This window comes from Lytechinus pictus, chromosome 3 (genome assembly GCF_037042905.1).
Source record: "Lytechinus pictus isolate F3 Inbred chromosome 3, Lp3.0, whole genome shotgun sequence".
Classification (NCBI taxonomy): Eukaryota; Metazoa; Echinodermata; class Echinoidea; order Temnopleuroida; family Toxopneustidae; genus Lytechinus; species Lytechinus pictus.
In genome coordinates, this window is record NC_087247.1 from 77,251,804 (window position 1) to 77,277,120 (window position 25,317).

Sequence of the window (25,317 nt, forward strand, 5' to 3'; positions counted from 1 at the left end):
AAACCCTCATCGAAGTCCTCTTCCGTATACCTTCTGGAGCAGCTAGTGCACCTGCCATCTTCCAAGCTGCCATGGAACAAGTTCTACAAGGTCTTGAGGAAGTGGTATGATTTCTTGATGACATGCTCATTTCTGGGAAGACTGAGTTGGAACATCTTGCGAAATTTAGAAGAATAGACTGCGTTTCAAGTTGCCAAAATGCGAGTTCGAGAAACCGATGGTAGAGTATCTTGGATACGTGGTGGATTCAGATGAATTACATCCAACTCAAGATAAAGTTCAATTTGTGAAAGATGCACCAAGACCAAAGAATGTGCTAGCGGCTACGTTCGTACTTGGGTATGCTGCAGTACCAAGGAAGATTCCTGTCGAACTTGTCATCAGTAATCCATCCAATCAATGGGGTTTAATCAAGCAAGACACCATATAAATGCTCAAAAACGTGAGAAAGCATTCAAGGCTTGTAAGGTGACTTAGACTCTGTTCAAGTACTCGCACATTATGATGTGAATCTTCCTCTAGACCTTGCGTGTGATGCCTCACCATATGGCTCTGGGCTGTGCTTTCACACATCATGCCAAAATGAAAAGGGCGACCAGTTGCATTCGCTTCACGCACACTATCAAGCAGTGAGAGGAATTACGCAAAGCTACAGAAGGAAGCTTTAGCCCTGACCTTTGGAGGGAAAAAGTTTCACCCTTACATCTATGGACGTCATTTGATCATGACGGACCATAAGCCTCTTATTACAGTGTATTACCATATTAGGTCCACAGTCTGGTGTTCCAACGATAGCACCAGCTAAGATGCATAATCATGATAATGGCCATAATGGACCTCAGTTTATTTCTTCGCAGCTCGCAGAGTTCTTCAAGAAGAATAGGGTAAATCATATTCGAGGGTTCCACCTTATCATCCTTCTTCTCAAACCTTGAAGCAGAATCTGAAGGCTTATAAGATGAGTGGTTTGACTACCCAACACCAAATTTCCAACTTTCTCTTCACATATCGCAATAATCCACATTCCTTAACTTAACGTTGGAGCTAGGCAACCGCGTACCCGTTTGAGCCTCATCAAACCTCCCTCAGTTGAAACACTGGAAAAGAAGCAAGCTGCTGTCAAGAGACCTCATGACAGAGGGCGTACCAGCATTCGTCAATTTGCACCTGGTCTGCTTGTTATGGTACGTTCATTCGATTCAGAAGGAAAACAAGTGGGACGATGGAGTCATTATGCAAGCTTTGGGACCATTGACATAATGTTCAAGTCAGTTATAAACAGAGGCATGTAAATCTTGACCATATCATACGAGGACCCATTGATGACTTTCCTTCATCAACACTTGAAGACTATGACATTTTACCAGCATCACATGACCAGCTTGGAGTAACATCACCTTCTCTGGAACAAGCTTCATATACAGGGAGAACAAACATAATATATTCGGTTCGTGATCGACGTCCACCGAACAGGCTGAATTTCTAGTAGTCCCATTGAGCAGGATCCATGCATGTTTTTGTTTTAATCCCAAGAAGAAATAACATAACGAATTTTTAACTCATGCATCAATTTTTGTTACGTTGGATCTCCAAGGAGCTTTGGATCTCCGAGGAGGAGCATGGACCTATCCACGGAGGACTATTCTATTGTTTCTTGGGGGTGCTGAGCATTGTCACATCACCCTCGGTAACAATAGATAATCCTCCGTGGATAGGTCCATGAGGAGGGTTTATTTGACTTGCCACCAGGAGGTGTCAATTATTTGTGCTTATAGAAAGTGTTTAGAAGTACGCAAAGAAGAATATTTTATTCGGACGATATCATGTTGATTCTACAAATGACATAGAAATGGATATAAAACTTATTTGATTATGATCAACAAAGTGAAGGGGAAAGAATGTTATGTACTATTAAAGAACCGTTGAATAGAAATGCCAGCTGTAATGTACATACAAATGTATAGTACATGCTCCCTAGTAACCTCCGTGCCATCCAATGACAATAAAAACAATAGATGGATTCCTGAATGGAATGCCATTGACTATAGAAAGAACGTTTCTGCTCTGAACTTCCAAGTCACTTCACTATCAAGTGGCCAAGCAGAGAGCACCTCCCTAAAGTATCGGGTAAAGCATACATATCCATGTGTACTTGAGATACAACACCCTCCCTTTTCTTTTGCTCTCTTTCCTTCCTCTTTTTGGCGCCCCCTTTTCACCCCCCAGAATACGTGCATGTTGTGCAACTTTTGGTTTAATCACGAATAAACAAAAAGAATTACAGTTGTAAAATTACCCATTACTAGATAATTATTCTTTAATCGTTGACTGAAGTTCTTGAGCAAGCTGTTCAACATGTTTAAGGTATTCTTCAAGTTTTGACCCGATGTTCAAAGTTGTCAATAACAAAATACTGAATACTAAAATGTTTTTGAGAAGGAATATGGCTCATCCCAAGAAAATTTTCTTTTTAACTTACCGATAATAAATTCTGATCAAGTCATAAAGGCTATTAAATCTTTAAATACGAATTCGTCTTGTGGCTTCGATGAAATAAGTTGTAAAATAATCCAATTATGTGGTCACGTTTTGATTCCTTCTTTAGTATCTTTGATAAACATTTTTTTTTTCATCTTGCTCTATTCCAAAGGAATAGAAGGAAGTTAAAATTTCCCCTTCATAAAAAGGGTAGTATTGAAGAAATTAGTAATTATAGACCGATTTTAGTATTAAGTATTGTTTCCAAGATTGTAGAAAAGATTGTTAATACAAAACTAGATTCGTTTCTGAATGTTTCTGGATTATTATGTGAAAGCCAATTCGGGTTTAGAAAAAAACATTCAACTGAAAGTGCATTAGTATATATGGTTAATGATTGGTATACAAGTATTAATAATGGTAAAATGGTCGGTGTAATTTTCATTGATTTGAAAAAGGCCTTCGATTTGGTAGATTTGGATCTGCTGTTATTAAAATTGAAAAAAATATGGTTTCTCATCAGACTCAATTAAATGGTTTAATTCTTATCTCTCTAATATAGATCACAACGTGTTAATATAAAATGGGGTACTTTCTGACACTAAAGAGATGCGGAAAGGAGTACCACAGGGATCCATATTGGGCCCAAAATTATTTTCCATATTTATAAATGATATGCCTAATATATTGAAACACTCTAAAATAGTTATGTACGCAGACGATACATCTATTTATGCAGAAGTTGATAGTTTAGCTGAAATACAAAATAAATTACAATTGGATTTAGAAAATGTAGCCTGCTGGTTAGAAGAAAACCGTATGATGATGAATTATGAAAAAACTAAATGTATGACTATTGGTACACGAGCTCGACTTGCATATTCTATTCATTCCAATGATTCTCAGTTGAAAATAATTTGTAATGGTCACGATATTATACAAGTTCAATCCTTTGAATGTTTAGGTATAATAATTGATAATGAATTATCATGGAAAGAACATGTATCTAAAGTAGCCAATAACGTTAGCAAGAAGTTAGGTATCCTACGAAGGTTAAAAGGATGCGTCAATGAAAATAAATTTACTCACTTTATATAATGCTATGGGTTTGCCAATTCTAGATTATTGTTGTATTGTCTGGGGGGATAAATTCAAAGAAGATACCGAAAGATTGAATAAGTTACAGAAAACAGCCGCAAGAATAATTTTAAAAACCCATTTCTTGACCCCTTCAGAAAATTTATTTGCCCTCTTAGACTGGAAAAGATTTGAAGATAGAGTTCGCATTTTTAGATTTATTTTAATGTTAAAATGTATGAAATGTATTGCTCCCACATGTCTGCCCAAATTATTTACTTTTAGGAAAAAAATTCATTCATACTGTACAAGAAATTCCTCTCAAAATAAGTTACACTTCCCAAAATGTCAAATTGAATCATTCAAACACTCATTTCATTATCAAGCCGTCTCATTATGGAATAGTCTTCAACCTGGATCCCGTAACACAAAGGTTAGCGATTAATCGTACGCTTGATTTTCACGATTGATTGTACATTATAGTCAATGCAATCAATCGTAGAAAAATGTTCTACGATCATTGCTAAGCTTTGTGTTACGGGCCCCTGAACCTCAAAACATAAACTCCCTCTCAATTTTTAAGAAATATTTAAAAGATAACCTTTAAGTCCAATTGCAGCTTTATTTTTCAATGGTAAATATTCGATGTCAATTTCAATGATTATGTTTTTATGTATGTATATCCCCTTCTTTCTAATGATGTGAGTAGTTAATATTTATTTATAGTTTTGTTTATATCTGACATCAACTATTATGTTCTATCATTATGTATGTATATTTTCTCATGTTACATTTTACTGTGTATAAAAAGATATATTTTGATTGTTTTTTAATATGCAGGACCCCAAGGGAGAGCAATTTTTATGTTGATTGGGCATCCTGTTGAAATTTTGTTAATAAATAAATAAATAAATATGTTCATTTATTTATTTGCTTTCTTAGAAAATGCTCACTAAAAAATAGTTGTTTGTTAAGTAGTCAATTAGACCCATGTCAATTTGCCCATCGGTCAAACAGAAGTGTAAAAGATGCTACCCTTGTTTTTTTTCTGCATAAGATATATGAACATCTTGTACGTGCAAAGTCATACACGCGGTCACTTTTTGTTGACTTCTCCAGCGCTTTCAATACGATCGCTCCCAACTGCCTTGTACAAATGTTTATAGATATGAATATAAACACTAGACTTATTCTATGTATCCAAAATGTCCTTAGCTCGAGAATTCAATCAGTTAAATCAGGGAATTATAAGTCACGTGAATTGGTGACACAAATAGGTGCCCCAAGGTTGTGTATTATCTCCCGTTCTTTTCTCTTTGTATTCCAGTAATTACATAGGCACAAAGAAATCTTGCAGTGTAATCAAATACGCCGACAATACCGTGATAACGGGGTACTTGTTCAATGATGCTCATGAATATATCTCACAGTTTAACGATTTTGTCAGTTGGTGTGACGACCATTACCTGATATTGAATACCAGTAAAACCAAAGAAATCATCATTCATTTTCGGTAGGGTGATGCAATACATTAACCACTCCGCATTCACGGAGATATCATTGAGCAGGTACATGAACAGGGGCGGATCCAGCTTTCGCCAATAGGGGGGCCGAAAAATATTTTCATCAACATTTTTCCCGATTGGCAGCTATAATCTGATTTTTTTGTTGGTTGTTCAGGGGGTAGTCCTAACAATAGACTGAAGTTTTAAGTATGTGTTAGTTTTTATTGTTATAAACAAGATAAGGTATCTCATGTGGTCTTAATACATAATGCGAGCGCGATGTGCGAGCTAAAATTCTTTGATATTTTATGTCCTTAGAACTGAAGATTCTGAGCATTTTTATAATCATGAACAAAGATAAGTATCCAACTAAACAATGCGAGCGCAAAGCGCGATCCGAAATTTTATTATAGTAACGTGAAAAGGGACTCAATTAGGACTATTTTTAGTGAATAATGACGAGGATACAAGTATCACTATTTAAATGAGAGTGCTAAGCGCGAGCTCAACATTTTTGATATTCCGACCTGAAAACTGGACAGTCTGAGCGCGTTTTTATTTAAATAACGAACAAGCTGTGTGTCTCAAACAATTAAATGCGAGCGCGAAGCACGAGCTTAATTTTTTGATATACTCACATGGTAAAGGAGCATTTAGACAAATTTTGGAAAAAATTTCCAAAGAGGATAGGTATCTCACAAATTAAACAATGCGAGCGCGCATCGCGAACTGAAAATTTTGATATAACAATTTGTGTAAATCAAACAAAATAATGAAAGCTTGATGTGCGAGCTAAAATATTGTGTGCAAATTGATTTCAGAACTGGATATATTAAGTGTCATTTAATCCTCTTGAATGGGATTCATTACACAGGCAATGCGAGCGCGAAGCGCGAGCGAAAATTTTTATATAAAGTCTATTTTCCAATTCTTCCCCTCACCTTTTTCTTGTTTCCTTTCGGGGTCGGGCCGGCCGTTACGAGGCTGTAAATTACACATCATGGGTATAATACCTCTTCCCTACTTTTCTTTCTGTTTTTCGTAGTTTCTATCAAGTTAAACAGTACACTTTTTCTGCAGGTTGTCAAAAAATAGGGGGAGGGGCCGGGGCCGGCTCGGCCCCCTCCTGGATCCGCGCCTGATGAATACGAATAACTTGGAACTGTCGTTGATGATAAGCTTTCTTGGAAGGAGAACTGTCTGTCAATTCAAAAGAAAACAAACCAAAGGATTTTTTCTTGCGAAAACTAAGAAGCTTTCATGTCGACAAAACTATCTTGAAGCTGTTCTATCAGTCGATCATCAAAAGTGTCAGCAGTATTCAGATTGATATGGCAATTTGTTAAATGAACAAAAACGCAGAATAGATCGCACTCGTCGAGTTGCACAATGGGTGATAGGAATAGAACTGTCACAAAGAACGCCTACTCACCAAGGTCCGGACCATATTGGCAGATAATTCTCACCCCCTCATTGATTGTTGCAGGTTTAATCGTTCTGGAATACAGCTGTGTCCACCCCACACTCGTCTTTCACGCTATCGGGACTACTTTATTCCGAATTCTATACAACTCTAATCTAACACGATGATGTCATATTCCTCTGTTTAACTCTAATGTAAAACGATGTCTTTTTCTTCCTTCTTTCTCCTTTAATATTTTAGGCATTACTCCTACGTGTTTAAGATCGCATGCTCGATCTGTAATGAAAATCATAAGTCAGAAAAGATTTGAACCAGTGGGATTCGAACCTGTCATCTACTGCTTGCCGGGCAGCGACTCAACCACCAGGCTATTCTGGTTCACGGCTAAGTCACGATGAACTGGAATACAAATACCCTCGATCCTCGTATTCCGCAAGCAGTAGATGACATGTTCGAGTCCCACTGGTTCCAATTTTTTTCTGAGTTACGATTTTCATTACAGATCGAGCATGCGATCTTAAACACACAGGAGTAATGCCGAAAATTTGTTCATAAATTATCATTACCTCCTATTAAAGCCTCTTTATTAAAGGACAAGTCCACCTCAACCAAAAGTGGATTTGAATAAAAAGAGAAAAATCCAACAAGCACAACACTGAAAATTTCATCAAAATCGGATGGAAAATAAGAAAGTTATGACATTTTTAAGTTTCGCTTAATTTCACAAAATAGTTATATTCACATCCTGGTCGGTATGCAAATGAGGGAACTGATGACATCACACACTCACTATTTCTTTTGTATTTTATTACATGAAATATGAAATATTCTAATTTTCTCCTCATTGTCCTGTGAAACAAAGTTTTATTTTGCCCTGAACATGTGGAATTACCATTGTTTAACATTTTATGTTTCAGTCAAGTTGGTCTTTATTGTCAAATATGTAAAAATTGAAATATTGTATGATTCAAACAATAAAAAAACAAAAGAAATAGTGAGTGAGGGACACCATCGATTCTCTCATTTGCATGTGACTAAATTGTGCATATAACTATTTTTTGAAAAACAAGCGAAACTTTTAAATGTCATAACTTTCTTATTTTACATCCGATTTTGATGAAATTTTCAGCATTATGCTTGTCTGATTTTTCTCTATTGATTCAAATCAACATTTTTCTGAGGTGGACTTGACCTTTAATACTATCTATTGTCCACGGCCGACTGCATTTGCATATTAATGCGTCAGAAAGAAGAGGATCAAGGGTATTTGTATTCCAGTTCATCGTGACTTAGCTGTGAACCAGAATAGCCTGGTGGTTGAGTCGCTGCCCGGCAAGCAGTAGATGACAAGTTCGAATCCCACTGGTTCCATTTTTTCTGTCTTATGATTTTCGTTACAGATCGAGCATGCGATCCTAAACACATTGGAGTAATGCCGAAAATATGTTCACAAATCATTGTAATATTGTTACGATGTATTGTACTTTTCATCTATAATAAAAGAATCTTGAATAACATTAAAATAAATCACTCGCTGCAACATTTCCATGGCTTAAATACATAATCTATTACAACGTTCAAGTCGTTCATGAATCATTATATTCTTGTAGGCTAATTCATTTGAAATCGTGAAAGATCACTTTAGTCGGCAAACCCATTTTCCTTGTATTGCTGCTGTCAACATTCAATATCAATAATTGCAAGTTTAGTTTATGCTGGAATGTCAAGGTCTTTCCAAATATTTACAATATTTTCAATACTCGTTTAGTGGTGATTGCTGCAACTGCACACATGTATAACATGTCACGTTTGATTTAAGCTAAGTAGGTGTTAAAATGGTTTCGACCATAATTTTCATTATCCCAAAAATATTTACTAGGCATGTGAGGGTACGCTTGATTCACCGTCAGATAGCACAATCACAGGGAATCAAATCTAATAATAAATAAATGGTTACAAGAGACATGAACACGGACCTATCATTAAATTTGACACAGAAGCTTTAGCTGCATGTGTTTGCACAAATAGTTCCCTGATCTATCTTTTTTAATCTGTCAATCCTATACCTACTTTAATCATTACTTTAGGATTCATGTAGCAGTAGCATTGACGATAGCCGAAATGACTTAATAACAAATATCTAATTTGGACCCCATATTTGTTTTCTGTCTTTATTCAGAATTGGCCGACTGGGTGCAAGGAAATGAACTACCTTTGAGAAATCAATATTGGGATGAAGTAGGACAAGTGGAAGAGGAGGGAGAACTTGACATTATGTCTCCTGAATCTAACAAGCGTCAGTATCCTGGTGGTAAAAGACAGTATCCAGGGGGAAAACGTCAATATCCAGGAGGGAAACGGCAATACCCAGCTGGTAAGCGTCAGTATCCAGCCGGTAAAAGACAATTCGTTGGAGGTGAACTTATACCATCACCGGAGCTACGTCAATGGCCCGGTGGCAAACGTCAGTGGCCAGGCGGTAAACGTCAGTGGCCCGGTGGTAAACGTCAATGGCCAGGAGGTAAGCGTCAATGGCCAGGCGGTAAGCGTCAATGGCCCGAAGTTAAAAGGCAATACCCTGGTGGAAAACGGTCAGAAAGCGATCAAAACCTTCTAACCATGGAACTTCGACAGTACCCAGGAGGTAAACGCCAGTGGCCAGGGGGCAAGCGACAGTATCCTGCAGGGAAAAGGCAATACCCAGGTGGCAAGCGACAATTTCCGGGTGGAAAGCGCCAATTTCTTGGTGGTGAACCACTTGAACAAGAATCAAACATCAACAAGAGATTCGCTCCTGAAGACGATACTATGGACCTCGTTAGGCTATCTCAATTATATGGCACGAACAATGATGTGATGACAGATGAGAGAGAGCTTGCTCTGGAAGACCTCCTGGATGAAATCATGGTTGACACTAGGCCAGAAATTGATGATTCGAGGGATATCTTACTAGGCAATCTTGATCAAGATGATGCTCTTGCTTTAGATTTATCAGCTTTACTTGCAAACGGGTGGTAACATCACTGATCGAAGAAACCGGCTTCTGTCTCACTGTTGGTCTTTTAACAGAATATTTTCGAAAAAGAAAACATGAGAAAAAATACACTTTACACAGAACCACCCACAGGCTAGCTATTCTTAATGCATTATCTCACCATATTACAGTCAGTAAATACGTCTCTTTAAATATAGTAAGGATTTTGTAAGTTTGATTTATGAATCAAAGTAAATTAACAAAGCTAATTATTAAGTAGTAAAGGTAGGCATTGCCTTTGGAAAGTCAATTGTAAATTTGGTTCTTATTTGAATGAGAGGAGTATATATCGAAAGGTACCTTATTCTAGGAAGATGTGGATGGTCAGAGATATTACTGCTACTACTACTACGACTACTACTACTACTCTCTCTCTCCCGTTCTCTGCAGAACATCGTACATACATGTATATAACGTAAGGAAATGGTCGCAGAGGTGAGAAATTAATCGAGATAAGATTTTCATTTACATGTAAATTCGTATGTAGCGAATGCTAATAGCGAATGCTAATAGTATTATGGTATGGAAGGAGGAACCCCAAACACTACACATTTTTGTTCAAATTTGTGTTTCATATCATGATTGTAAATAATATATGAGCAAATTGCAATGTTTATATGTTCGTTATGTGTTCGTTTTAAAGATAGTGTTAAGTTTTCTATTATATTATTCTCAGAAATGTTGTCGAAAGTTGTGTGAAGTCATCATCAACAATTAGAGATGATTAAATCAACCAACACCACTCTGCCCTATACGACACTAAAATCCGTCCTATTAGATTAACAACATAGACAAACATTCTGTTCATTCTAATATTTTTTTTTTTTTAAGCGTACTGATCCTGATGTTGTAAAGCTTATTCTTGCTTCAAGCCGATTTCTTTTAAAATACGAACTTGATGAAAATGTTTCAAAACTGGTAACAACTATTTTTATACACTACTTTTGACAATGGATGAAACATGCTTTAGTCTAATTGAGAGTATATTATCTTAGCTCTCCTTAATTATACAAAGTCAAAATATATATTAGCACCCATATCGGCTTTGAAACACATTTCGTGTATCCTCACTTTCAATCAAATGAGTGACAATAAAAACCAAATTTATTTTTGTCCTGAATTAATAGGGCATATGAATAATACCTTGTTTGGAGTGGTGATGTATTAAGAGGAATGAATATGATTTTCCCAATTTAAAATATAACACAAGCAATGAATCTTGCGATAGAAATGGAAAATTGTACCGTGATTCCGCTCGTGAGAATTCAGGATAGAAGTAAAGAAAACAAATCATGTATCTGCAAAATTGCAAGTTTCTCTAGTTTTATTCTTACAATTTCGAGATGTAATGATAAAAAGTGAACAAAACATATATCAGATAAGACAACACATTTTCTTTAATGCTTTATGGTGCGTTACAACCAAGGGACTCCTGACAGTAAAGATATATCCGTTACGTGACACTAATTATGTCAACCATATTAAAATGTTGTAATAATACCTTGAAGAAAAGATCATATGAAAAGTTCCTATTCTCCCATCAATGAAGACAGTATCAAATTACAAACCTTGATTCGCGCTCCAGTGAAAAAAAGTATATTAATCGGCTCTGGACAATGTTCTTGATCAATGAATAGACATATATATGACATTTCGTAAGCTTATCTTTATAATCATTTTTTTTAAACTCATTTCATGATATATTTCTGTTACATAATCAGCAAATTGCTTGCGATAACTATTTATTGCAAGGGGAGCTGGTCAGCACAATGTCCAATCAACTAGTTTACTTGGTATGCTATTTTTGTATTTGAAATATAAATGTCTCATTAGACGCACGGATAACTTCCGTATTGTCGTAAATTATAAGGGATAGTAATCTAGGTAGTGATTAAATATTTACTAATTGAATACATGCAAATATTTATCCCTGTTAATCAATAAAAAATACCTACTCCAAGTATTAATTAGTTTGTGGGGTGTACGGTGAGTACCAAAAAAAAATCGCAATTAAGAGCGACTTGTTCATGAATAATTAACGGTAGATTTGTTTTCTTCAAGAAATTAGGTGAGTGGAATAAAATAAGATTTTATCTGCCGACTCCTGATATATACTGTGAGACATACGATATATTTTTTCTTCTGTTGGATAAAAGTTGAATTGAGCCTTTTCAATTATAGGATGCTATCACCTGTTGATTCTGACATCAATTAAAATGTAGAACTTTACAAGAACATGATTGATTAGTCATATTGTATTGTTTATACATGACATAATAGTAATCCATTCACAATGATTATCAATAATCTACAAGGCCAAACTTATCGGTAATTAGTTTGTTGAAAATATGTAATTATCCTTGTAATGTCAGTGTCCGTTCAATCAATTATACCTAAATAAAATTTCATTTTGGGGTTCTGCGAGTGTAATGTAAAGTTTGTCTTTCTCAGATATTGAGTGCCATGTAGTAATTGTAGGCTTATTTGAATTGAAATATCGGGTGCAGTGTATTGACATGACACGGCCCTTACAAAAAATTCCTGTAGTACTCTGTGATATGTACTGCAGGAAGTATCGCAGGAAAGTACTGCAGGAATTACGTGCACGTAATTTGGGACGGTACTACAGAAATGTACAACAGGAGTACAACAGGTCCGTGTCCTGTGATACTTCCTGTGGTAATAACCGCATAAGTATGGCAGGAAGTATGACAGGACACGATCACCACAACCGCTACAACCGCTACAACCACTACCACACTACTACTAGTACTACAGGACAGTATCACAGGATAGTATCACATGATAGTATGACAGGACAGTATGACAGGACAGTACTACAGGAATTCCGCAGACCAGTATCACACGGAAGTACTACAGGACAGTATCGCAGGACAGTACTACAGGAGTACCGCAGGCTTCTGGTACTGTGTCCTGTAGTACTGTCCTGTGATACTGGTCTGGTATTCCTGTAGTACTGTCCTGTGATACTATCCTGTGGTGATAAATAGTATCACAGGACAGTATGACAGGACAGTACTTTAGGAATTCCGCAGACCAGTATCACAGGAAAGTACTACAGAACAGTACTACAGGACAGTACTGCAGGAATACCGCAGGCTTCTGGTACTGTGTCCTGTAGTACTGTCCTGTGATACTGGTCTGGTATTCCTGTAGTACTGTCCTGTGATACTGGTCTGGTATTCCTGTAGTACTGTCCTGTGATACTATCCTGTGGTGATAAATAGTATCACAGGACAGTATGACAGGACAGTACTCTAGGAATTCCGCAGACCAGTATCACAGGAAAGTACTACAGAACAGTACTACAGGACAGTACTGCAGGAATACCAAGAGACCTTACCGCAGGACAATTCCTGCAGTACTGTCCTGTGGTATTCCTGTGATACTGTTCTTTGATATCTTCTGTGGCATTATTGGTCTCATCCTGCAGCCTTCTTGTGATACTTTACTGTGGTAATCCTGCAGGGGTATTCTTGTTGATTTCCTGTGACAATCCTATGGTATTGTCCTGTAGTAGTCTGTGCGATTTTCTCACGACACCGTCCTGCACTGGTTTGTTAGGCGTAGTAGTTTGTAATAATTTCCTGTGATCCAGCACAACAACTTTGACATCTTGACTAATGAAAAGAGGGGTGAAAAAACCCACAAATTTGCAAAGACGTTAAAAGCATATTCACATACCTTTATTATGTATGAGTTGTACTATGCACAGTATAGAACATCTTTGATATCATGAATGACTGCTAGAATAATGCAGTAACATTTCATCTTTAGGATAATACATGTACAAAGATTTATATCCACCAACATTGAGATGCCACATGAACTACTTTCACTATTCATACATTGCTGCCATTTTGAGATCACATAAAGAAAGCTAGATTCGACCCAGAATCCTTCCCTCTAACACAACATTAAGCGATCATTATTAATACCTTGGTCACATTCCTTGACCGGTTGCCTTACGGCGAGACAAAATCAGCAGTTTTAGGTATTCCTGTACAAACCACCCACGTGTAGCTGGTAGTAGCTGGTACAAGGATGATTAAAACTGCTAATTTTGACTCGACGTAAGGCCACGAGCCGGCGAATGTAACCAAGGCTTAACCAGTATTATGGTTGCAAAAAAAAACCTGTAATAGCTGAGCAATTGCATTTCCCCTTCTTGTCAACACCCGATTGGCTTAATACTAAAAGCAGAACATCCTTTACTCAACCATGTTATGAAACAATGGATAACCACTTCTGCATGTACAGATAATGCATGGTGCACATACAGTAAGGGATGAAATTATGATGTGTTGATCACCAGTATAAACTTAAAGTACATGAACGTAATCATAATCACTTCATTTTGCTCAGAATTCACTTAAGTCCATAAATACTGAAAGATATTTTTGAATGAATTTCACATGATTTAGAATGTTCACCATAGGTTAGAAAAAATATGAACATAAGATTACTTTGCCAAAACGTAGATCAAATCTATTGAGACATTGACCTTTTTGACATTGAATAGGCATATCATTGTTTTACACAGTCTTCTTGTCTAAGAATTGCTCCAACTACGTATTGAAGGGTTATATATGAATGTAAGCATGAGCCCATCATAAACACGAAATTGCGGCATGTAATTTGATTTGCTACATGTCATAATTGATAACTAAATGACGTTCAATACTTGATGTTGCTACATAAATAATTAACCCTTTGCGTGCGGGCCCGTGAAACCGGATACCCCTCCCTGCGGCGGAGCTGTTTTTGTACATTGCTGGTATTTGGATCTGTGGCGGTGTTTTCCTAATCTATTGCTAATTGCGCCAAACTGAAGTATTTTCAGGATTTTTAGTAAATGTAAGGATGAAAGATCAGACATTTTTCTTTCTAGAACTAAAGGTCTCGCTTCTCAAACCAACAGAATAGTTAAGAAATTTATGAGGAAAAAGTTCTGTTATTTTGCCAAATCTTCGCTTTTTCCCAAGTCAATAGGCACTGTGTACAAAAATGCGTAAGGGCAATCAGCACGCGCGGACAAGTCGGGTTCGATCGATACCGCTTTGTTGTCTGCTCTGGTGCCTTTTTTCGGCATTGCCTATTGTCACGCTCCTCATGAATGGTCTCTTAACCCCCTTGTATACAGATCATTTGCAAAGTGAATAATTACGACGATAATCCGTTTTGGGTGAAATCACAGCATACCAAATACCTTTATTTTCCAGAATGAATAAAAAAGGGTGAATGTTCCCTTGCAAGTACAATGATGATGCTGCGCAACGAAAGTCCGAAACTATTTTGAGATTTTTGGCTTCTGGGCTTTAAGACGGTGGCCTCAATGTTTTACTAAAATCGCCTTTTGTTTCTCCTTTAATGAATTATAGTTTGTAATAAAAAGATTATTTTGTTCCTGAAGATTGCATACCAGTCTTCGATTTGTTTTCCTGTTGCAATTTCAAAGAGCGAAGGAGGTAAATGTGACTCAAATAGTGGATCTCAAATCATACCTCCCAACGCTCTCCTCGTCTTGTTCTACGTTTCATTTTTCTATCTCCCTTTTCCCTCCAAAATAACCATGCTACCGATTACTGTTCGTCACAATGAGAGAAAGTAAATTATTTTTATCTATTGAAATTGTAGCATCTGAATTAAATATATTTATACATCTTTTTCAAATATTTGGGTGTTGATTCTCACCAGGGTTAGCGCCCCCCCCCCCAAAAAAAAAAAGGTCAACCTGTCTTTTTTTTTCTTTATATGGATCCTTTTCTGCTACGCTATTCGCCAGAAAAACAAAAGAAAAAAAAAAGAAGAAAGAAACTGGCGAAAAAAATTAATAACATTTTTAGGGGGAGGGTTAGGTGTAAGATTGAGAGGGGTTTGTCGGGACACGTCAAACAAACATGTTTTTTTTTTAGGTGGATGCCTCAACGTAAATTCTTATTCTATTTCCTTAATTTCCGGCGAGGAAACTTTTAGTTCATTGTTAGTTTTAGCGTTTGAACTGATTATGCTTTTGTCGAATTTTCAATGCAAAAATATTCACCTGCTTGGGAGAGAAAGAGAGAATGAGATGAAATTCTTCCAAAACCTAACATGACACATTCATTCTATAAAATGGCGTGAGTTACAAATTGAGGTGAGGGACTAGTATTCTATAATTCTCTATAAGTAAATATTCATGAAATAGCAAAAGCGCACATTATGGTTTACATTATACCTTTTTGGTCCATTTCCTCTTTTTGCCCTTCCATCCTTTCTGTCTTTTTTTTCATTCTCCTATACATGTATCTCGATTTGCATTTTCTATTCTTTTTTTTAAATCTCACTTGCATCTTCTTCCATCCCTCTATGTATCATCACCCAGGGGAAATTGTATTTTTTGTGAAGAAAGCACTGTCATGCTCAAGAAGAAAATGTTCTTGCCATGTCTTAAGCGCCTGCCATGTTTTGTCAATAAATGAGTAAACATTTATTTTTTAAATGTTACTGTCCTAATATGAAAAGCAGTAAGAGCTTTTTGTATTGCTAAATACGAGACGCATTCAGTAGGTCATCCTGACGAAATATACTAATCTTCCTTTTATTCAGGGCGTTGGCTATTTGTCCCCTGCTCTTTTTATAAGGAATTTGTTTGAGCGTCCGCCATGACTTTCTTTTTGTTTGGGGAGAGCCGAGATCAAGAACTACATGGACGTTTTTCATTTTCAAAAGAGCAGAGGATAAACGGTGTGCTAAATTCCTTTATTTTCTGTTTGTTTCCTTTGAAATAGAAGACAAAAATAAGAGCAATATAGGATGAGAGAACGAGAGAAAGCGGAGGGGGGGGGGGTCAAATATAAACCAGGGGCCCGTTTTATATAAAATTTGTTTACAAATTTTCAATAACACTTGAAAGCTACTGAAATCCTTCTATTTGACTGGCGGATGGTAAATTTGTTTAAATTATTGCGCATTTGTCAATATAAAATGTACATGTATAATGTATTTATAAAACGGTGCCAATTAGGGATTTCCTCGTTTTCCCTTTCTCTGGTTTCTAACCTGTAACCGAATGTATTATCTACAGCTTTCATTCCCTTATATCTATCGTCTTTCTATATCCCCTCCCTTCTACACCGTTTTTTCTCTTAGTTCTTCTCATTTAAATTATATCTGTATCGTCTTCCTTCTTCCCGATTTGGATTACGAGGTATATACCCGCCCCCATCCCCCTCAATCCTTTCTGATTTTTTCTTCTCAGTACCTGTCATTTTACATTACATCTAACGTCTCCCCCCCCCCCTCTCTCTCTCTCTCTCTTCATCGGAAAAGGTTCAGAGAGAATGCCTCGTTTTTGCCAACTTGTATCGGAGATGGTTGGATTTGTGGGCCTCTCGTTCTATTTCATCGTGGTCATCATGTCGAAAATTTTGGGGGGTTTTCCCCCAGTTTCTCAAATAATGTCTCGAAAAACCTTTTAAAATTACTATTGTAACTGTCATTTCACAATGAATTCTATATCATCTTCCATTTTCTATATTGATAACATGGGTAGATATCTTTCGCAAAAGACAATGTGATGATGATGATCATCATCATTGTATAAAAATGCACAACTAAACTATTTGTGAACTTGGGGCTTAGGGTTATGGCAAGACAGGCCTCAATCTTTCACTAAAAATAATTTTCTTTTTTAGATTTTTTCATAAATTATATGTCTCATTTAATTTGATTTTCCACGCAGCTACTAGTATTATAATGATAAAATAATTTTGTTCCTGAAGTTTGCGCACCGGTATTCGATTTGTAATATCCTGAAATTATTTCAAAGTGTTAAACGAATGAAAGTGACCAAAATTGTAAGTCTGAAATCATACCTCCCAACTCTCTTCTTGTCACTTTCTACGTTTCTTTCTTTATCTTACTATTCCCTCAAAAAGAGCCATGATAGCAATTACTGAAAGTAAGAGAAAGTAATTTTTATTGAATAAATTATAGCATCCGTAATCATGTTCTTTCGTTTTGTTCGATTATCTCCTTCGTTTTGTTATATTGTCTCCTTGATTTCACAGCCGAAAACAAAGTAATAAATAAATCATTAAAAAACATTCACAATAGTTAGAATTCATTTTTGTCTCTATCGTTTTAATCGTTCAATCTCATAGTACAGAGGCAGCGGAGTTGGTAGGAAGTTTCAGTCCTCACCCCTTTCAGCAAACATGTACAAAAAAATCCGAAGTCTATATAAATTTATGATTTTTGGGGGGCCGGTCCACTCCCTCCCACATTCAGCTCAACCCCTCCATTATCAAAAACGCTCAGTGGCCCCTGTTTTTTTTTTTTTTAATCAGATATTTTGGTTTTGATGCTAACCAGGGTAAGCGCCCCAAATGATTGTTTGCAGTAACGGAAACAATTTGTTTTCCTCTATGAATCTTTTCTACCACGCTATTCGCCGGTAAAAAAAAAGAAGAAAGAAATTGGCGAAAAAGTAGGAAAATCAATAAAATTTGGGTCGGTATCAACATTTTTTTTTTGGGGGGGGTGTAGGTCACACATGAATAAAAGTTTGTAGGATTGAGAGGGTTCTATCGGATGACACACCAGACAAACAAATTATCATCCTGTATCATTTTATTTCCTCCATTTCGCGCGAGGAAACTTTTAGTTCATTATTGATTTTATCATTTGAAGTGATTATGTTTCCGGCAACTTTTCAATGCAAAAGTTTTCATCTGGGAGAGAAAAGGAAATAAGATGGAGAGCTTCTAAAACCTAACCTATTATAAATTCATTCTGTAAAATGACATGAATTAACAAATTGTAATTTTTTTTAGCCGCTTCACCCCCGTCCCACAGCTCAACCCCTGCACCATAAAAAAACATTGCTGTCCCTGTATAACATCTTTTTCCAAATATTTTGGTTTAGATGTTAACCATGGTAAGCGCCCCAAATGCAATTTTTTTTGGGGGGTCGTAACAGGGAAAAAAAGTGGCCAAGACGGTCTTTATTCTTATCTTTTCTACCGCGTTACTCGCAATTAAAAACAGAAAATCGGAGAGAGGAGACAAACAAGCAAGTTTATAGTGTAGTTCAGAACATTTCCATCTGGGGAGGGGGCAAGGTCAAACAAGAATAATGATAAAAATTCGTCAGTATGGCAAGGGTCTGGGGACCGAGTTGCGACAAACAAACGTTGTGGGATTTTTTAAAAGTAATCTAACCAAAAAATAAAGTCATGTTGTTATTCGTTTAAGTAGATATTCATGGAATTTTAGCAAAAGCGCACTTGTCTATTCCCCCTTTTATCTCTGTCTCTCATTCTCTCTCGTTCTCCGTGACATCTGAACATATTTTTTCTATAATTTCCCTAAATGATTCTTCGTTCATCCTTATATGCATCATCACCCAGGGGTAGCGCTTTTATGCAATATGAATCACTGACGGATGTCATAAGCACCTGCGTTGTCGGTAAATGAGACAATTTTTTCTTTTTAGATACGGTTTGTTGGTCGAAAAAAAAGTATTCATAAAAGCTTTTTGTATTGCTAAGTACGAAAAGCATTCAATGGGTCATCCTGCCGATAAACACTAATCTTCCTTTTGTTCGGGGCGTTGACCATCTGTATCCTGCTCTTTTCGGAAGGAATTTGTTTGAGTGGCCGCCCAGACATTCTTTTGTTCGGATAGTGCCGATATCATGAACTACATGGACGTTTCTTTTTTTAAAAGAGCAGAAGATGAATGGTGTGCTTAACTGCTTTCTTTTCTCCTTTTTTTCAGAATAATAGACAAAAATAATAAGAAGGGGGATAATGGGGAGAGAAAAAGTTCAAAAGTGCACCAAGATCAGCTCAAAGTACTAAGACATAACAAGCTTTTTGTTTTTCTGAAAATACAATCGATCAATGAAACCAAGGAGATATCATTCTATCTAAAGTGATATCTCCTTGATGAAACAAATAAGACGAAAATGGTGAATAAACGCGTAGCTTATTACGTGACGATCTTGCAGAAAAGATAGCGTACATCTATCAGAACAACGATATGGATCAAATCACGTGATCAGAACAAATCACGTGATCAGGCCTTGTGCGCGCGCGCGTACGTGCTCGTCACAAAATTTATCCTCCCCGTCAGACTCCAACGAGAAAATCGGGTAAAGTTGAAATGATTTCCTAATTTCGGGATTTTTCCCCACGTAGCTGTATATTTTTTTCAATCTGTTATCGAAATAGGTTTATAAAGGAAATAGTGGCAGAGATTTTAGTACATAACAATTACGAAAAAGCTGAAAAACTTCATTGAATTAAACCAAACATATCTCGGCTTCTGTAGAAGCCCGTCGTAGCTAAGTGAACGACTCGCTGGGCTTCTGTGGAAGCCCGTCGCACGCAAAGGGTTAAGGTCATGTGGCAACGTGAATTCATACCTACTCGAGTCATTTAGTAATTTCAATTAGTATATGACCTAATTAATTATGACATATAGCTCAAAATTGACTTGAATAATTATGACCAATTTGATTGACCTCAATTATTTGAAGTAGCAACATCAATTATTTAACATAAGCACTCTCAATCGACGTGGAGTAACTCTTCTTTAGGTCATGTTACTATTCGAATTGGAACATGTCATTGTTTAGGTCATGCAGCAATTCAAATTAATTGCTCAAGTAAACAATTACAATTGTAATATCACGCAAAATGAATTAGCTGTACATGACATAATTCTGTTTTTTGATGGGCTTATGCTTCCATATATTAAGTAAATAGCTTTAATTCTTAATGATTATCCAAAAATTCATATACATAAAATAAACCAATATGAAGAGCATCATATCCAAAGTGATCACCAGTTCACCCAATGTTACAGTACAAAAATAAAAAGCTGATTTTCTTATGTACTTTCACACACGTTATACATGTGCACTGTATGTCACTTGACCCTGGCAGACAATAGAATTGACAAGCAGTGAGTCCTACATGTACATGTAGCTGCCTGGTTTGCATACTTTAATGTTATATGAATTTCAATCATGGCCATGTGCTGTTTATACACTAAATGGAGGGATCTTGTCATAATGTTATGTCAATTAAAAACTGAACAAAATCCCAATTATCCTGAATAGACTAGCCCCCTTGCAATGGACATTGTAATCTTGTTTTCTTTTACCTTTCATTATTTTAGAAAATTTTCATACAACTAGGGCTGGGACTAAAACCCGGGTACCCGGGTTCCGCCCGGAAGCCTCGGGTACCCGGGTAGAAAAATCAATACCCGATACCCAAAAATTGCTCACCAGTATAATGTACATGTATTTGATTTATATTGCGTAGTGTAAGACATGATTGTAACTCATCACAAAAGTACACAAGCCTCATTTTGAATTTCACCAATTACCCTCTAAATATCCATAAATATACAAGTTTTCAAGTGATGATGATGTGACCGAGATCGTTCAATCATCGCCATGTTTCTTTTGCAGCGCAGTGACGTCATCCAGCCACTGCGACGCAAATCAATTTATGAATGAAAATATAGTAAGCATGCGCATTGCAAGCCTCAGCCCCACGCAGTATTCCGTCAAAACAAGTCTGCAATACTCTGTCACCTCATACCAAAATCGACCTACGAAGCGCCAGCCAATCACGTTCTTGTTACCATTTTTAGTTCATCATAAACCGAAAATGGGAAAACGATCGTGATTGGCTGGCGCATTTGACGCTCCGAAACCCGGAAATCAATTGACTTTGTTCACGTAGCGATACAAACTCACGAACACGATGTAATATCGACGCTACTTCGTAAGATTTTGACGGAAAAGCAAGAAGTAATAAAAATTTGCTTACCTGTGCAGTATCGGTGAGAAAACCTTTTATAATTCATATGAAATATAGGAAAGTGGAATTCTAGGTCGATTTTGGTACGAGGTGACAGAGTATTGAAACTTGTTTCGATGGAATACTGCGTGGGGCACGGGAGGCTTGCAATGCGCATGCTTACTATATTTTCATTCATAAATTGGCTTGCATCGCATTGGCTTGATGACGTCACCTATGGGGTTTTTCCACCAGTCATATTTCAAGTGACATGATTTTCGGGTACCCGCCCGAAAATTACCACGGATACCCGAAGAGAAAAAACCTGAAAGTCCCAGGCCTACATACAACTCTTTGGGTTTTTTTATACTTTATCAAAGCTTTTATGATTATAAATGTAATTAAATAATTTGACTTTAATCTTGATAAATGTATATTACTGGTATACTAATTGTGAATTTTTAGCAAGAAACAGTATTTGTGTTGGATTAATACATAAAAATGTTGCGAAATTTCGGAACAGCGTACCCAGGCATCACAAATTTGGTCTCAAAAGATGTGCAAGACTTGAAAGTAAAAAGGCAGCTAACAGCCTCCAAGTTATTAACCCTTAGTTAAATTGGACCAATTTGACCCCCCCCTTCCAAAAATTTTGCGACCATGCTGTCGCACAATTTTTTTAAAACATGCCTCTTTCTAGTCTTGTGCATCTTTTGAGACCAATCTTGTGTCACCCGGTACGTGGTTCTGTAATAACGTGACATTATGTAAGTACATGTCATACCAAAAATTGCTCAAAAACGTGATTTTGTGTACAAAGTCAATGCAATAGAGGAAAAAGTATGATTTTGTATTCTAATTACGCATAAATTAGTATTATCTCTTAAACACAATTTGCGTGAAATAATTTACAATTTAATTTTGTAAATTATGCCCTAGACAACCCATGTGCCAATGTTAGACGCGATTGTGCGGTCGAGATCTCAAGGGAGGGGGTGCCCTGGAACCCCCCCCCTCCCCCCTTCCCCGGCCATATCAACTCCCAAAATACCCTGGCCTTAGTTGACTTTCTGGCTCCTCTTGAGTAGTCACCATTCATTGGACAGCTTGTTTTTATCCACGTCTGTATAGCACGAGGCAGCTTAATCTGTAGAAAAAAAACACACGTACCATTACGATAACATGAACAACATAAAAATACAAGAAATAAGGTGTTTTGCCACCATCTAGATCTCTTTTCACAAGTACATACCTATCGGATCATGAGGTCCTTGCGGCTATCTCTCTTAGCATATTCTTGCTTATAAAGCACACTAAGCCGAAGAGTGACAAACAATTTATAATGCAAACAAATTGTCATAAGCACATATTGAAACTCTTTAATAAAAAAATGAAGAATAAATCTACATCTTCTAACAAGGATTACACTGTATGCCACTGCATGAATACAATCTGCTTAATTTTGCAATTATAATATCTACTGAAGTGAATGCCTACATAATCACATTTTATGAACTCCAACCGTGTCTTGTACATGAACATGGCCTTTTCTGTGTACACCTGTAGTATCTTTCCCACATAATGCTGGACTTGCTGGTCGATCATCCAGAGATCCCTCTTTGAATCTTTAATGAAATGAAATGAATTTGAGTGACATAGTAAAATTTTATTTGCAGATTAATAAAAATACATGATGATAAAACTTCTTCATTTCCATATTTCAGTGTTACAATTCAGGTGCAAAGAGTCATATTTTTAAATAATATTCAACATAAAATCAATGAAAACTAGTGCTGTTGTCGATAGGCCTCATATCGACATTGATGTCGACATACGAAGGATTTTCAAAATTCCGACATGTCGACATGCACGCACCCACATCGACATGTAAACATAAAATAAAAAGGGGTCTAGCCTACAGTCACAAGTGTAAAGATTAGCTGAAAAGTTAGAAGCATTTATCCACAGTAATTGGCGCGATTAAAAGGTTTATTCAGCTTAGCAGCGCATTAAATGAAAAAAGAATATCTGCGAGCTGTGCGGCAGTAGAAATACGTCAGTGCAAACGAATGAAGGGAAGTTTTCTGTGACTTCATGATATGAAGTAAGCGCTCAATTGCGGCGGTCACAACTTTGACAAAAACACGTGTTTGCTGCTGCTCACGTTTATGTGAAAAGTAATGCATTTAGGAGCAACGTATTATCAAGCACGGTGAATAGCGCGCGATGGATGGGTACGGTGAATGCTACTACGCTACGCTCAGCTCGCTATAGCGCTAGATATAGATCTAGAGCGAGTCGGGATCGAGGGCGGTCGGCTCGATCGGGCAGGCCGGCCCCACACTGACGTATTTCTGCTGCTGCACAGCTCGCAGGTATTCTTTTTTCGTTTAATGCGCTGCTAAGCTGAATAAACCTTTTAATCGTGCCAATTACTGTGGATAAATGCTTCTAACTTCTCAGCTAAGCTTTACACTCGTGACTTTAGGCTAGACCCCTTTTTATTTTATATTTACATGTCGATGTGGGTGCGTGCATGTCGACATGTCAGAATTTTGAAAATCCTTCGTATGTCGACATCAATGTCGATATGAGGCCTATCGACAACAGCACTACGGTACCCGCTTCAATCACTGAACTAGAAATACGTGGAAGTTGTGTACACCCAAGCAAAACATCGCCAGCGAACTCGATAAGTGACTGCCGCCATTTTGCTAGGTCAATTGTTCGAGAATGCGCCGTAGAAGGCAAGATGCAATATGTTTTCTCTTTGTATTTCTAGTTCAGTGGTTGGACATTTTAGCACTTTTTAATCTAGCACCGCTCATGATTTTGCCGCCCTCTATACGCGTTACGTAACTAGGTTGCATTTACAAAGGATCAAAGATGGCGATGTCAACAAGTGGAAGTAAACTAAACTCTCTTCTACTTTAAATTAATTCATATAATTCTGGCATCATTTTGTAACCATAACTAGGTCCCTATCCTTTTTTTTGCCAAACGTTGCCAACCAATATTTTTACCCATGTACAGAAGTGTTAAAACTGGAATCTAAAGTTTTTAACTAGCAGTTTGGCGAATTTTTATACATATATATACTATATGTATAGGCCTACCCTAGTTGCATTTTCCTTTGGTGTGTGGGAGCCTATATATAAGTACAAACGCCAGGCGTTAGGGGAGTGACCATACGTACCGTATGGGTACTAGTATTCAACCCGGCATAATTCAAAGATTTTGACATAATCCCCAAAATATTTAGAAATAGGGAATTAATCTTAATTTCATACCTTTGTTATTTCCAGGGTAATCTGTTGTCGATATTTTCTTTGTCAATCTGTCGACTGTATGCGCGGAGGATCGAATTATGCGGCGATGGCCTTTTGCACTGAATGGTACTAGTATTCAACCTAGTGAGGATTGATAGCAAATCTCAAAAGGGTTTAGATTGCTAAATTAGATTTAGATCTATGTAAGTCTCTGGCTTTTATTAATTCCCTGTTTGGTCTCATCTCAAATGGTCTAGTCCATAGTCGGATGGGACAAGGGCAGATTGAGAGACAGGGCCATCTTTCATCGCTAGGTTGAATACTAGTACCGACGGGTTGAATACTAGTACCAAAATCCGTCGCCGTATAATTCGATCGCCCGCGCACACAGTCGACTGGTTGAAGAAAAAAATAACGGAAAAAGAATAACCAGCATTTGCTCTTGGAAATAAGACGGGTCTGAAATTCAGGTAAATTCTATATTTCTATATATTTGAGGAAACTCTCCAAACGGGTTGAATACTAGTGCCCTTACGGTACAGTATATTACTTTCACTCCCCAAACGCCTCCAGGCCACCCCTGACCTGGCTACAATCATGACAATACAAACATCCTCACCGCCGCCATCAATACTAGCCAGCCGTTGGCCGTCCCCGGCCGCGCACACCGCAGATCAGCCCCCACCCGTTAAGCGATCGGGAACAACG

General features: G+C 37.2%; 1 protein-coding gene across 1 annotated transcript in view; it reads left to right on the forward strand.

The window, feature by feature from the left end:
- LOC129258037 (uncharacterized) overlaps positions 1-11,947 on the forward strand; it is a 106,454-nt gene extending 94,507 nt beyond the window's left edge. Inside the window, exon 2 of the mRNA XM_054896493.2 lies at positions 8,663-11,947. Within this exon, the coding sequence (XP_054752468.1) occupies positions 8,663-9,501 (839 nt within the window). The 3' untranslated portion in view covers positions 9,502-11,947. The remainder of the gene's footprint in view (positions 1-8,662) is intronic.
- The last annotated feature ends 13,370 nt before the right edge of the window (positions 11,948-25,317 follow it).